Source organism: Benincasa hispida, chromosome 6 (assembly GCF_009727055.1).
Source record: "Benincasa hispida cultivar B227 chromosome 6, ASM972705v1, whole genome shotgun sequence".
In the NCBI taxonomy this organism is placed as follows: domain Eukaryota; kingdom Viridiplantae; phylum Streptophyta; class Magnoliopsida; order Cucurbitales; family Cucurbitaceae; genus Benincasa; species Benincasa hispida.
In genome coordinates, this window is record NC_052354.1 from 34170147 (window position 1) to 34186664 (window position 16518).

At 33.4% G+C, this 16518-nt stretch overlaps 1 protein-coding gene across 1 annotated transcript; it reads right to left on the reverse strand.

Moving 5' to 3' along the window:
- Window positions 1-3642: 3642 nt before the first annotated feature.
- LOC120080542 (protein trichome birefringence-like 5) lies at window positions 3643-9761 on the reverse strand. The gene is made up of 5 exons (XM_039035237.1): window positions 9035-9761; window positions 7840-8032; window positions 7142-7335; window positions 5788-5946; window positions 3643-4245 (listed from the first exon to the last, which is right to left on the reverse strand). Exons 1-5 carry the CDS (start codon window positions 9739-9741, stop codon window positions 3909-3911), a joined length of 1590 nt encoding a protein of 529 aa, XP_038891165.1. The 5' UTR covers window positions 9742-9761; the 3' UTR covers window positions 3643-3908.
- Between the last annotated feature and the right edge of the window lie 6757 nt (window positions 9762-16518).

The window sequence follows — 16518 nt, forward strand, 5'->3', positions numbered from 1 at the left end:
AATTTTCTTTTTGAAGATCCATTTGCATCTAATTGGTTTACTTTCTTTAAGAAGACCTACTAGATTCCAAGTTTGATTCATAGTTAGAGAGTCTAGTTCACTCTTAATAGCTTCTTTCCATAAGCTAGAGTCTTAAACTAAAGCCTCTTGGTAAGTTTTGGGATACTCATCTCTTAAATACATGCATGTAAATTGATTTTCTATATCATCTGATCTTTCAACTAAAAATGTAGTTAAGAAATCAAAACCGATATTTTTCTCAATTCTGTCTCTTACTTTTTTTAGGTTTAATTTCATGCAAACTATCATAAGAAGGTAAGGAAACAGATACTTCATCACTTCTAGATATACTAACTAACTCATTAATTACCTTGATCATGGAAAATATATGCTAAAAAAATTCAGCATCTCTATATTCACAAATTGATTTATCATTCAAACACATAAATCAATATGCAGCACTACTATTAGCATAACAAATAAAAACATAGTCAAAGATTTTAGATCTAACTAAAGTTTTCTTGAATGCAAGAAATTCTACCTTACCTAAACACCCCCACACTCTCAAGTAGTTGAGATTAGGTGAATAGCCTCTCCATAGTTCGTACAATGTCTTGTCCAATTTTTTGTGAAGAACCCTACTGAGAATGAAACAAATAGAAAGCACAGCATCCCCTACATATTATCAGATAACCTAAAACTTAAAAGCATAACCTTCATCATTTTCTTAAGTGTTCTATTTTTACATTCAGCAATATAATTTTGCTGAGGAGAATAGCATGCAGTCATTTCATGAATAATGTCATTCAATTCACAAAATTCTTTTAGAGATTTATCATTATATTCACGCTCTCTATTTGTTCTTAATCTTTTATTCTTTTTGCCTAATTGATTTTCTATTTTTGTTGTGCATTTCAAAAACATATTGCATGCTTCGTCCTTTGATTTCAAAAGATAAATTTTAGTGTATCTAGAAAAATAATCAACAAAGTAGATGTAATAGTTTTTATAACTTCTACTAGTGGGGTTTCTAAAATTAGCCAAATCAGAATGAATTGATTCAAGTAATTTCATACATCTAGTAGTGACAGGTTTAAAAGGCCTTTTTAGTAAACTACAAAATATTTAGATTTATAAATTATTTTTATTTTCAAATTTCAAATTTTCTAAAATATAAAAAAATGAACCAAAATATTTACAAAGATAGCAAAATTTCACTGTCTATCGCAGATAGACTGTGATATTTTTCTATTATTTGTAATATTTTCAGCAGTTTTGTCATTTAAAATAATTTTCCTTTTCAATATGTATATAGAAATATTTTTTTAATTTTTAATTTTAAATTTTGCAATATGCATTTTTTTATTTTTTAAATTTATATTTTTTGTATTTTTCTTACATATGAAACCAATTAAAAATTTTATAATAATATAAATTTTGTTTACTAAAATATTCATTTAGGTTCATTTTAATATTTTTACAACCACGAAATTTACATAATAATATAATTTAGTTAGATTTAAGTCTACATTATTTAAAATTTAAAACAGATGACTTGAGTGAGAAATAATATTGTAAATCAAATTTACTTATTTTAAAACTACTTTTTGTAGTTCCTCAATTTTAGCTTTAGGAACGTTTCTCAAATTTTAAGAACAAGAAACAGGAATGGTTACCAAACAGATCAGTTTCTTAAAAAATGAGAAACAAAAATAGGAAACAAGAAACGAAAACATTATCAAATGGGTCATATGTTTCTACACATACAGAACATTTACCATTTTCATGTGTATCATATGCATTGATAAGATTTAAAACCTTTAGTTTTTTAGTTGCAGCATTCACATGACCTAATCTATTCAACGATGTAAGCATAACAAAAAATACTTTCATTCATCTTAGTAGCTATAGTAATGGTATTCAAAACAAAATGACCATCAACTAAATACCCCTTACCAAGAAAGCCACCATTCTTTGTGAGGATAACCTTGTCAACTTCAAGTACAATTTTAAGCCCAACTCAGTTCAACAAACTTCCAGACACTACGTTCCTACGTAAGGAAGGTGTATACAGAACATCTCCTCAATGATAAAGTCTTTCTAGAAGTAAGTTTTGAGAGAATTTTTTCTTTTACAAGTATTCGTACAATGACAGGGTTTCCCATGAACACACACTCGTTGTAGGGAGAATCCTGGATAACCTTGACATATGTTTTTGTTCTCATTATTCATGTGTTTGTGATAGATTGACGCTTTAATTGTGAATGTATGTCTAATAGCTATGGATGGATGCATAATACATTATTGTTATGTACTCGGTTGTTTAGTAGCCTCTTTCATGGCTTTTCCAGGAGCACGTAGCTTACACAATCAATTTTAGGACTAAAGAAGAAATTGGTTAGTTAACTAAGCTTTTTTTATTAATTAATTGCCTTGAAGTTCCTGTTTAGCCTAATGCATTTGTTTGATTTGCCTGGAATGTTTCTCATCCCAGTAAGTTGAACATTTAGTTCAATTTGGGCACTTAGTTTAGCTTTTGTAGATCAAGTCTGTGTGTTGTGATTACCTTATTAAAGTTCTATGATCAATTTGAAATGAGGGGAAATTCCAACTCTTTAAACTAGAGTTTAAATCGTCAAGTAGATTCGCATTCAACTTTCAGATCATTTCACTTTCATGCTTAATCTTTAGGGGTCATTTAGGACAAAAACTTTCCTAAGACTGTAATAACCACTTCTTGCTATAGTAAATACTATTTCAAAACCTTCAACAGTTACACTAAACACTATTTCAAAACCCACAATCTCTAATTTCTTTATCAAATCAACCCTCCAGTTACTATTTTAACTTGAAAAGCGACATGTGAGAAACTACTTACAGTCTCATACGATTTGATCCAACCCACTATTTAACATTACAAATTAGTAATTTGAATGGATAAACATAAATTTCGTTTAATTGTCCATCTATCGAACAAATATAATTCTCTATTACCATTGACATTTTTGTATGTTTCATCATTACACTCCGCCTACTCATTTATCACCTCACCTAACTATAGTTTAGTCCATTACAATTGTTGCACTCTAAACTTTAGAATATTCCATATATTATTTGTTAGAAGCTCGTTTTGGAGTCATTTAATTTCTTTTATATTTACTCAAAGAAAAAAAAAATCTTTCATCAAAATACTCAGAGAGAGAAGTTCTATAACAACAATTTAGCTCCATTGCAAAAACGTTAACATGCTAATTAAACATAGTTTATATAGTGAAACATATGGGTCGTAAGTTCAAATCATCTCCTTTGTTAGATAAATATTATAAATACAAAACTATTGCATGAATGTGATAAATCAACATAGACTAGTCAATCTAAACATGACCCAACTGGTTATTACATATGTAATCGACTAAGAGATCAAAAGTTTGAATCACTCTCCACGAACTAAAAAATTAATCAACCAACAATTTCTGTAGTCCCAAGTTTGTACTATAGAATATCATGCATGAACACTATTGGAACTTGAGAGCTGTGTATTCGACAAAATTGATCACTTATCATATGAAAATCTCCTGGCCAATTATATTGCATTTCTGTAATATATATGGAAAAAATACCAAAACAAATCTTCAGAAAGCCTCCCTACCAACTGCATTTCATATCTATAATATATAAATTATACTAAAACATTTCCTTCAAATCTGATAAGAATAATAAAAATATAAGAGATTCTGTACACAGCAGCTAGAAGCAGTTGACCGCAAAAACGAATGACTAACAATCCAGAGCTATGACTGGCCTTTGCAAAAATGCAAGCCAAATCAGACTGTGGTCTTCACCGAGGGAAGTTTCTGGGAAACCATTCTGGATTCTTTCCCAAATGAGAAAATGTTGCTGTAGCTCAACTAGATGGACTTGGATTTTTTCGATCGAGAAACTAGAGCGGCATAAATAAGTTCATTCCAAGCATCAGGAACTCCTGGGAGACACCAATGGCTGCAGTCCTGCCGTCTAGTCGAAACCTTTCTCGCAGCAGTATGATTTTTGCCGTAGATTGATGGGTGACCGTCCTTGCGGAAATTGGTTAACCTTGTAACATTCAAAAGTATGACTGGAACCCTCATTCCCTTGATTGTTTCCTCAACTATCTTCATTTTTAAAGGATAGTTGTCAAGGATGGCACCACTTAAGACTGGTTCGGTTTCACCATTGCATGATCCTCCTGAATCCCAATCTCCACCTCTGTTTTGCAGAGTTCAACATATAAATTTATAATTATAAGCATACATGAAATCTTCTGTCCCTTGTGGACAGAATTTTTTTTTCAGACATGAAAAAATTATTGAGGAATAATTATAATCATTTGTTAGTCATTCAAAGTGAAAGAAAACTGATAGAACACCCTTAAATTAAAAAACTTGAGTTGAATGGTTACAGTATATTCATCTTGAATATAAGATTCCGCTTCGCATGTGAATTTGCATAAAACCAAACAGTGAAGAAAAGAAATGACATGAACTCAAGACCTCTCGATACTATATTAAATTATAACTAAACCCAAAAGTTTATGCTGACTGGTTAGGTTATATTTGCTCTTGCTCAATTGTTGAATTCTTCAGTGACTCCTCGGGTAGGTCCTCTACCAAGTTCACGTTCCTAAAATTGACTGAGGGAGCCACGAAAAATAACTTCCCTATGGTTGTGGTCAACCTTATTTGTAAGCTTAAAATTCCCAAAAAGTGAAGATGGTCCCTTGCTTATTATAGAAGTCTAAATACTCTTGAGAAGCTTCAAAGGGAATTCCCAAATTGGTCCCTCTCCCCCTCCATTTGCTGTATGTCTAAGATAGATGGAAACTGTGGATCACTTGTTTTTGCATTGTAAATTTGCTTTTAAAGGGTGACGTATTCTTTTTATTACTTTTGGGGTGGCTAGCTGTCTTCCTAAGAAGATTGATGATTGAATCTTGAATGGCCTTCATGGTGGAAGTTTATGTGGAAAAAGGATAAATCCTTTAGGGATGTGCTACTCAGGAAAGGAATGTGCAAGGCCCCTAGTTAGGAATATATTGAGAAAAATAGTGGAATATTAGTAGGGTGATTAGTAAAGGGTATAAGCATAATTAGATAGGAAGTTAGTTAGTGAATATTGCTATAAATAGGAGTGGGAGTGTTAGGAGGGTGTGAAGAATTTGGTGGGATTTCCTAATTTGGGAGAGTCTAGCCCTCTCAAAAGGCTAGGGGTTATCTTGTTACTTTGCTTAGGAGATTATAGCATATTTCAATATATTTTTCTATATTTATATAATTGAATTGTTCTTGAGTATTATTCTCGTTAAGAATGATCCTAACAGAATATTAGGCTGTTTGAAGAAAACTTCGCTTTTTTTTATTCTTTTTGGGCTTCGGTTTAGTATACAGCCTCTTGATGGTGCACAAATTACACCAAATTCTTTCGTAACTATAGTCTTCTTATGATTATTAACAATTGGAGGGCTCTTCTTTAAAAGTTTTGCGGGGGCTTCCTCTACCTCTGCCCTTAGGCTGTTCTTTTGGCTCTTTTGATGAGTATATATATGTTTCTCAGCGGGAAGAAAAAAAAAAGTTAGGTTAATATTTATCTTATATATATATTCTTAACAAAAACTTTTAAGACAGGTTTATTACTCTGGCAGTTTTCATGGTATAATTACCAACAAGCTTTCTCCACCCTATCTTTGACAGCTCACCAACATATATATAATCTATCCAAAGCTGTTTCAGAAAAAAGAAATGAAATTTGCACCTGAAATGGGCAGAAGAATATCCTCTGTAGAAGACCAACTGCTTAGCTGGATTTATATTATTATCAATCCAGTTTCCCCATGTCTTAAGTGCTCGTCTGTAAGCCTCAACAGCATCGAACTGTGGGTAGAGAACGTTGCCTTCTTTATAATAATTTTTCCTGTATTATCGAATTGTATCAGTAAACTACACCAAAAAAATCAATTTATTTTTCATACAAAGTTTGATTAGCCTTAAACTTTATTTGGTCTCTAAATTTTTATCCAATCTTGATTCTTAGACTTTCGAACATTCTAGGTAGATGATAGAAACCCAAATGTATTGAGATATAATCGTAACCAAAATACAAGATAAACCAAGTAATTCAAGAAACTTGGACCCTCCCAATCTTGAGATAACACTCAAGCCCCAATTCACTCACTACAATATTGCCTACTCTCCCATCCCTATCCTCTGTATGTATAACCAAACGTCCCTAATAAACTACTTATCTAATTACTAATATACCCTTGATTCCCTAATAACCCCTAATACCAGATCCTATCAGTAGATTCCTCAGTTTCAAATACTTTGTTTTGGTTCTTAAATTTTGTATAAAAAGTTATTTTAGTAATTCCAATTAATTTTCCTTGTTTTATCCATCGATATAAATTTACCTGTTTTGAACCTATATTGGTCCACAGTAGACACATAAGTATCTCAACAAAAGGCATGCATGTGTTAGGCTTCTATTAAATAATGTAATAAATGAAATTAAGAACAAGGACCAAAATTACTTTGAAATTATTTTAATTCAAAGTTTTAGAAACTAAAACTAAATATTGAGACCCTGTTTGGTAATCATTTTATTTTTTGTTTTTAATTTTTCGAAAATTAAGCCTATTTCTTTCCCATTTCTTAGAATGATTTGCATCATTCTTAAGTACAATGGTTGACTTCTTAACCAAATTCCAAAAACAAAAACAAGTTTTTAAAAGCTACATTTTTTAGTTTTCAAAATTTGGCTTGTTTTTTTAAACCATTGGTAAAAAATAGATAATAAAAGAAGAAATTTAGAGGTGGAAGTAGTGTTTATAAGCTTAATTTTCAAAACAAATGAAACCAAAAACCAAAACCAAATGGTTAACAAACGGGGTTTTAAAGATTGTATTTAAATAGAATAAACATGGAAGTTTTAGGTACTAAAATATTAAACATTCTTAAGGATTTTAGAACTAATCGAAGTCTATTTCATTGCAATGTAGTGTTGGGTTCGTCAATTTATTTACAAACACAACATCTTTCTAGTTTGTATGATAATTTAAGGTAAAATCCATCCAGCTTAATGTTTATGCAATTAGAAGTTAAATCCTTACCCACGAGCAGTCTTTCCATGAGTCCACCAGTGGCCAGTATTAAACACAAGAATGTCAGCACGTTTCCAGCGTCCAGAACTCTTGTCAATTCGATCAATTGATAGAGTCGGATTAGAGTTTCCTTGAGCATTTATACGAACTCCCTCCCTCACAAGAAAATGTGATCTAACAAATTCAACTGTACAATCGTAATCCTGCCAAATGTTACTTGAATTAGTTATTTACTTACCAGTAGCCGCAAAAGAAGACCTAAATAAAGGGTAGTATTTCTTTATTGCACTAAAACTGGTCAAGAATAAAGCATGTAAGAAAATATTTATTAATTATGGTGCCAACAACCACCCCTCTGAATACATATTTTCAAAATAAGATAGATAAGACAAACAGATTGGAACTCAAGAACATTTATAGCGCTACTTTTATAAGTGGTATAATGTTCTGACAAATACAACCGAACCGTTTCATCTAACTAGGTGAAAGCCATACCCTTGCAAAAAGTCGTCATGAACTATTTTCCTCTTAAATTTGAAGGCCTCTATCACACAAGGTTTTAATATAACACAACAATAATTGTGGCAACACAAATCACCCTGCCAAAGAAGTCATATTCACGTGAAGAAATCTATATTTTCTTTTAGATCAAGCTAAGAAATCTAAATTAACCGTCAGGAGTAATATCATTGCAATTTTTTAATTACCTTAAACTTGAAGACAAAGTAACCTCTTCCCTTAGTTATTTTATAGCCATGGGTCTCAAACATTCTCTTCTTATCTCGAAGACCTTCTCTAAGGAGACAAAGGATTGACTCAAACTGGTTTCTGTTCATAGAATCTCCAACGAGCATCAATCTTTTCCCTCTCAGTCTCACCAAAAAGTCTGTTGCATTAAATCTGAGCTACAAGTGAATAGATGATACTTTTCTTAGTAGACATGTAAAATCTACTCTACTGTAAAATACTAAATCGCTCATTTTTGTTTTTTTTTTTTTTTGTTTTTTTTTTTTTTTTTGGTTTTTTTAATAAGAAAAAAGCATCAAGACAAACAAACATAAATACAAAATCAAAGGAGGGAAGATAGTCAGCCAACCAACCCAAAGCATAGGAAACTCACACACACACAAAGAGGAGGAATAAACTCCCACTCCTCGAGGCTACTCCAAAAGGAAGCAACAAAAAGAATAACAAGATCCCACAATTCTCCAACTAGCTTATGTATACACCTTCGACGACTCTTCAACTTCTTTGGGGCCACAAGTACCTAAGTAATTGTTAAAAAAGCATTAATCCAACTTCCAAATTGAAAGAAATCCCACAAAGCATGTGAACAAGACAGCCTTAAGTGTTTCTAGAAAGGACCATTGTTAAGTTGAAGAATTCAAGCAATTTAGTCCAGCAATACCCTATAAATGGTAAATATGTGATTGGCACAATCTAGATTCCTTTTACAAAGTCTAGACTACCAAGGCCATTTGGTAGATAAGATAAGGAAATGTACGGGGATCTTTTTGAAAGAAATCTCTCACTTATTTTCATCCCTCAAAAACAACAATTATGTAAAGGCTCGGTGATTAGCTTAAGTTGATGGGTGAAGGTGTAAATTTAATACTATATTATCTTAACATTGTAAGTATTTGAACACATGACCTTCTCGACCACTTGCTATGATACCATGTTTAGTCACCGATTGATCCAAAAGCTTAAACTGATGGGTGAAGATAAATTTAATATTATATCATCTAATAAAGCCGTCCACACAATGAAAAACCTATTAGTGCAATTGTGCAGGCAAAGAAGGATACATCCACTCAAACGCGTCTCAAAAAACTGACCAAATTAAAACCAACCAAACCCAGAGTCCTCCCCATTGCATCAATCAACCATAAAAACATATACCTCGGAAGATCACAGCCATAAGGCTTCCATCGCCATTTCGTATACTCAGAATCAGCTCTCCCATTATTCCCACAGTCATAAGCCTCATCAACATAAGGGCAAGAACCCACTCTATAAACCGGATAATGCTCTTCATCTTTAACCCATGTCCCCATGTAAAGATCACATTGCTTCAGCCCCTCCACCGACAAATCCGGACCATCATCAGCCACCATAGAAGCAGCAGCTTCACCATCAGAAACCGACCCATTTTCGCCATTAACAGAGAGCTTATCCTCAATTGGATCATTAGAAATCTTTGTTTCTTGGGCAGATGGGTTCGTTAAGGACTCAATGTCAGAAGAATCAGACCCAGAATCAGAAAAAGACATCTGGGGTTCGGCTATTGAAGGAGGAGGAGAAGGAGGAGCTAGAGAGACGGTAAAAGGGGGTTGGGAAGAGAGATCTTTGTAGAGAGAGAGGGAAACGTCAGCGTTTCGCTTGGTGAAGAAGATGAAGGAACAGAGGAAGAGGAGGAAGAAAATGGGAGCGAAGGCAAAACGGTAGTTAGGGAGAGAGGAAAACGCCATTGAAGGAACTGAGAGGAAGGTTTCAGTGTGTGATCCACGAAAGGGCAGTGGAAAACAGAAGAGCAGCGTTTGGATTTGGATTTGGACAACAAACCCGCGAAGGTCTCTCTCTTGTGTTTGTGTATTTGCTTTGATCATGGGCAAATGAAAAATTCCCTTAGGAATTTGCCAAAAATAGAATACAGAGAAAAACGAAAAATGGTCCGAAACAACACGTTTAGGTTTTCCATTTACAAAACTAGTACTCGTTAGAATAGTTTTTTATGAACCTTTTTGGGCGAGATCGGCCCGAAATTGTGTTAGTTTTTTTAACATTTGAATATCAAAGCTAATTTATGGGAAAGCAATTTTACGAATATGGACTCAGTAATAAAAATATTATTATATTATTATAATTTTTCCTTTTTTTAGAAATCTAACGATTGGCTAGCTCAACAATTTTCAAACATTTATCCAACGTTTTCCCTTGCTTTTGGAAGTTCTCAAACTCTCACATCTCATCTTTTTGCATACGATCAAGAAAAACAAGGTATATATATTGATATTTTCTTTTATAAATGTGTTTTAGTTGTTATTTGCATGTTGTTGAGCCCAATAGTTTATGTTGGAAGCTAAAGCATGCCAAGAGTCCATTTTTCGATACTATTGGAACAAATTGGCTCCCTACAACGTTGCTCAAAAATATCTTACCAATGTCGGGTTGTCAAGGTGGGCCCGGGTATACCAAGGCGGGATGAAGTACGATTAGATGACCACTAATATTCATAATGTATCAACGCAATATTAAAGGATGTTTGATTCCTTCCAGTGACTGCATTGTTGAATCATATTAGAAGTCTTCACCGGGAATGGTTTTCTGAGCAAAGGACATTAGCATCAAGGCGAGAATCAGTTTTGTTAGACCATAGAGAAAAACTTATGAACTGGCAGATATTAGTTCCAGAACATATATTGTGCGACTAACCGAGCACCACGAGTTTGAGATTCTAGACGGTTATCTTAACCCTTGTGTTAGTTTGAACGAGAAGACTTGCATGTGTGGCGAGTTTGAGTACTATGAGATCCTCTGTTTGCATGCTCTCGCCACTTGTCGAGTTAGGAGTATTTATCCGTATGATCTAATTTTCCTCTAAATGCTGTAAGTGATGACTGCACTCACATGTCATCCGTGATTCACTAGCTGTGGTCCTCGCTGGTGGAAGTATCTCGGGTGGTACAAGCACTTAAGATGGTTTAGAATCGTAAAACGACCACCCGTCATAGTATCATCACCTGTCGTAGATCCATCAACTCGTTCTTGACCCCAATCCTCAATTGGACCACGACATTCTCTAGTGGAGAAGGGGGTGAATCTACATACCCATCTGCTGTTGGAAAGTCCAATGTACGACTGAAGTAAGCCTCCTCCTCATCAGTCAAAACAACGTCATTTTATACGAGTATGAATGTAAAAAACAAGAAAAAGAATTAGAATCCTAAATCCTAAAACACATAAATCGTAAACCCAACATATCATCATATAGAATTTGATAAAGTACAATTTACCATTTAAGACCTAAAAACCTATGTATGAATCACCTTTGCTCCAAGTGAATATGTGCAACTCCATTTCGTGATGCACGATATTGCATCAGCAGAAACCCTACCCGCTACCCGTCCACTAAAGGACGAAATTATCCTGTACGCCCAAACCTACTAATTCAAAAAACAAGCATCGTGGGTAAGTGCATGATAAAGTCGGAATACCAATAAAAATTATGATTAAACAAAATTAACAAACCTAGAAAGCAAATAGAAATCCATATAAGTTGTATGACTCAGGCGACTTATTATTCGCATGCTTCTTCTTGTACATTGCAATTTTCTCTTTAAGTGCACCTTGTAAGCTACTTAGAGTTTTCATAAATATCATTTCGCCACAGTCATAGCTACAAAACTCCTCCCACACATCAATCAACCCCAACATGGTCCAGTCCATGTGTTGTCTTCATTCCCTTCCCATCATAGCCAACTTGATGAAATATAATATAGCCATCTTCACCACATCATCATCACTCTTGAACTTATAGTCCGAAAAATCCTTATCCAATTCAATCCCAATCATGTTAAACCTATCGTGTAAGTACAACTTCCTAAGCCTAAGAGCTCTATTCTAATCAAACTCAATTACATGTCTGGGCCTATATCTCAAACCTGTCACTATATCAAACTCCTCCCGCCCAAAAGAAACCTTTTTCCCTAATAACTTAAAGCTAACGATGTCTTCCCTATCCTCTTGTACCTCCCTCAAAAGAATGTAATGACACATAGGTCCATTAAAAACTAACTTAACATCCAAAAAAAATGACCAAAAACAGTCTGTCTAAGCATGTACAACTACCTAGGTGTTAACTTGTTCTTAATATTCAAGACTATTTTCGCCATATGAGAACAACAAGTTAGATTTGCCATAAATAATAAGTAGTATCGACCTTAGGCACTAATGTCATCTGTCACACAAACCACAAACCAGACATTGAATTCAACTAGGTAATTCAACCACAAGAAGTACACATAAATTTGAAATATGGCTTAAATCTTGGTGTAAAACTCGCCTAAGATCATGTGTTAATTATGAAGAACTTGGGCCATTTACACCAACATGCCACGAGATTAGGGTTTTGGTCCCATTCTGTATAAGATTCTGGGGACAATCTCGAGCCATATTTACTCCTAGAATGTATACGAAATGTCCAAAACTCAATGGTCGTCCACCCAATCTCGAGGCACATTCAAATGATCTCGAGCTCACTTCATCAAATCTCGATCGAGATTCAAACAGAGTTCAATTGAAATAGGATAAGTATCCAAAAAATCATCAATAGCAGCAACATACACAAAAAAAAAAAAAAAAAAAGAGCCAAATATAGAAAGAAAGATAATATCCAATCCAGATTTCTCATATATTTCAGATACACTCTAAAACCCTAACCAAATTCTAATTTAAAATGAAACCATATAATAAATGAAGGAAACGGTGAAAATAATAAAGAAACTTAAGGATGCAAATAACCTTGGAGAAGGAAAATTTCAAAGCGAGAGCAAGGATATCTCGGGCGAGGTGAGGAGTGTTGGAATGGTTTTCATGTATATGAAGGGGTTTTTAAAGCAGTGGTATTTTCATCCTTTCAAACAACTAAATAATTTGAATTCATAACGTTTCAAATTCAATCTTGGGCCCATTCTCACTCGAGAAGGCCCGAAAAAAAACCATTCTAATGAGTTTTCAAAAAGCCTGCTATTTTTGAAATGTGAAAACCTAGGTGTGATATTTCTGACAATTTTCCAAGAAAAATACATCTTTTATCCTTACATTTTAGTCTCTAGGCTTCAAAATGTTATACATTTAGTCTTTAAATTTTGAGTTTGGATTCAATTTAGTCACTAAATTTTGAAATGTTACAATTTTGTTCTTGACATTTGAGTTTTACTTCAAATTGGTCCCTATCAAGATTTACACTTTTAAACTTGATTTTTCACTAAATATTCACTGTTTTAAAGTTAATTTATGTTAATAAATTAAAAATTATTAAAATAAATATAATTGATTAAGTTTCACTATTTTTAACACTTTTAAAATTAAATTTAAAATATCACTTCATAATTCTTTTTAATTGATTGATAAAAATCAATGTCAATAATTGAAAGTTAGTATTTAATGAAAAATTGAAGTTAAAAATGTAAAATCTTGAGACCGAGGGACTAAATTGAAACAAAACTCAAATCTCAAGTATAAAATTGTAATATTTTGAAACTTAGATACTAAAATGAAACAAAACTTAAAACTTAAGAACTAAATTTATAACATTTTAAAACTGAGAGATGAAATAAAAATTAGAGTCAAAACACCAAAAAAAAAAAAAAGTATTATTCCTAGATAAATAATATAAATGCGTGTGTAATGCACGTGTATTTTCTAAATTCTAAAATTTGAAGTTTTTATAATTTAGGTAAAATATTCTTCAATGTAATTATTTTAAACAATTAGTTTGGTTAATTTATTATAATTGATTAAATATTTTTATGACTACCCATATGACCATATGGTTTTCTTATTTAAGTAGGAATACAAGAGAAAGGGAAAAAAAGAAAAAAGAAAAACAACCAACTACTCCCTCAAAACCTCACTCGCATTGGCTACCTATATGGTTGGTTGCTTTTTCAATTTAATCTAGATTGTATCAAAAAGTTTGATTTAGTTTTTACATTTCAACTCTTTTAATTTAATATCGATTTTGAAAAATCCATTAAAATTAAGTTTCAATTTTTATTATGTAACAATTTGATTCTGGTATAATTTATATTTGGTTTCTAATTGATTTTTTCATCTATAATTATAAGAAGTCCTATTAAATTCTAATAACATTTTTTTAAAAAGAAACAATTTCTTTTATTGATATAATGAAAAGAGGTTAATGCTCAAAATAATATTTTTTATAATAAGAATTTAATTTTTAGGTATCTTTATAAATCTAATGTAGAATATTAATAGTTATCCTTTTTTTGTTTTTTTTACATAAATAGTTATCAGTTTCGGTATAATTGTAATTAAAATAATAAGTAAATGGACAATTATGCATTTAACCCCATAAAGATTTTCCAGTTATGTTACCCTACTGAAAAACACAATTAAATCTCAAGTCTAGAAGTTACATCTACCAGACTGGCTACTTTAGTTTTTGATGTTAATGAAATTTTCCTGAATGGGTAAGATGGAAGGACATATTTGGAATTCATTAAAAATTAAAAGGGTAAAATAGATTAAAAAAATTTTTTCGAGATGCATATATATATATATATATATATATATATGTTGAATGAGAAATTTTGGCGAATCATGAGTTGCCACATCATCAATGAAAGCCCGAGCCTATTGGAAAAATTATAAGTTGGATTGGGTCGAGTAATTAAAGTCGCTCGGACCTAACCCAATTCAAACCCATGGGGAAAATTGGGCTAAATTAAAGATTAAGCTCAAGCTCAGTATTTCAGCCCAACAACAAATGGGCCCAAGCCCAACTTTAGCCCAAACCCAATTTTGGCCCAGTAAGTAATTAGGCCCAAACCCATGTAAGGCCCATGAGAAATCTCTATAAATAAAGATATTATCTCTCCATTTGGGGGAAGTTGGAAGAATTGACGGCAAGAGCTCTCTGAAGTCTGAAGCTCCAAGGGTTTGAAGAACATAGCTCCTCTAAAGCTTTGAAGATCAGAAGTCATTAAAGCTCTAAAGATCAGAAGACATATCAAAGCCCTGAAGATCAGAAGACACTAAAGCTCTAAAGATCAGAAGACATATCAAAACTCTGAAGATCAGAAGATACTAAAGCTCTGAAGAACAAAAGACATATTAAAGCTCTGAAGATTTAAACTCCCAAGATCCTAGACTCGGCTCTCAAGTGCTGAAGACTGAAGCTTCTCAAGTTTCGAAGACTGGAGTTCTCAAATTCTAAAGAACTGAAGATCTAAACTATTTGAAGCTTTGAAGATTAGAATATTTTAACAAACTGGCCTTATCTTCACAACCTACAAGCTAAAGATTCAATCTCCTCAAACCCAAGGGCCAAGCCCAAGCCCACCTGTGAACTCTATAAATAGAAAAGCTCTCCTCATTTGGAGAGGTCAACAATTCTATACTCCAGAAAGCTTATAGGGAATTCTCTACAATCAGAAGACTCCTTAACTTCTGAAGCTGACCATGCCTGAAGACTGAAGTCCTTTGAAGATACACGCATTCTGAAGATTGAAGTCCTTTGAAGATGCAAGCATCCTGAAGACTGAAGTCCTTTGAAGATACAAGCATTCTGACCACGCTTGAAGACTGAAGTTCTTTGAAGATACAGGCAATTCTACATTCAGAGAGCCCAGAGAAAATTCATCAAAAAGCAGAAGACTCCCAAGACTCCTGAAGCTGCACTCCTAGAACATAGAAGATCCTTGAAGACATAAAGACTCTTCCAAGGCCTCTACTTCAAGAACGTTCGGTGCTTTTCTTCTTCAAGTCAAACACATTCACCTAACCGAGAGAGGATCAAAGGATCAAGTACGAGAGATCGAACCACATCGCATCAAATCAACTTCAACATCAACACCAACTTAAGTCCAACTCTACGAAACAAGTTTCTCTGGAAGCTTCGTGTGAAGGCCGATCATCCAAGAAGATCAACAAGCCCAAAGGCCGATCATCCAAGAAGATCAACAAGCCCAAAGGCCGATCACCCAAGAAGATCAACAAGCCCAAAGGCCGATCGTTCAAGAAGATCAACCAGCTTAAAGTTTATAGTTTATTTTGAAAGCATCAAAATACTATGTATTATGAATTGTACTCACTTTCCACAAAATTAATACAAATACAAAGTTTAAGTTCCACGAAATAAATTTCTATTGAAATCTCGTGCGAACAAATTGGCACGCCCAATGGGACATCTCTATCTCTCATCTCTCTCTCGTCATCCAAGTCAGTAAACCTACAAATGGCACCAAAGAAAGTTGCATCCAAAGCTACCAACGCAAGCAATACTTATATAAGCTCTGTCGTCACGGAAGAAATCTGGGACCAGCTAGTGGAATTTCCTAAAGGCGGGATCGTCATCAGAGAAAATCCTTTGTTTGGAAACTATGCTTCTGGTACTGATCTATCAGAGAAAGAATCACATTTTGATGTGGTGTCTGTCATGATGACTGACATAACGACTGAGTCAACTATGGCAGAGATAGAGGTAAAGATAAATCTCCTAATGAAGGCTATAGAGGAACGAGATCATGAAATTGCTGCTTTAAGAGATTAGATACAGGCTCGAGATACTGCTGAGTCAAGTCAATCTCCAGCTACAAAAGCCAATGACAAAGGAAAGACTGTCTTGCAGGAAAGTCAAC

What these genes read in the sequence shown, in the direction of transcription:
- LOC120080542 (XM_039035237.1), bottom strand. Translation starts at nt 9,741, where the DNA reads ATGATCAAAGCAAATACACAAACACAAGAGAGAGACCTTCGCGGGTTT. An exon ending in TATGGCTGTGATCTTCCGAG is followed by an intron (nt 8,033 to 9,034) that starts GTATATGTTTTT and finishes CTTGTAGCTCAG; the next exon opens with ATTTAATGCAACAGACTTTT. An exon ending in TATTCTTCTGCCCATTTCAG is followed by an intron (nt 4,246 to 5,787) that starts GTGCAAATTTCA and finishes TCTGCAAAACAG; the next exon opens with AGGTGGAGATTGGGATTCAG.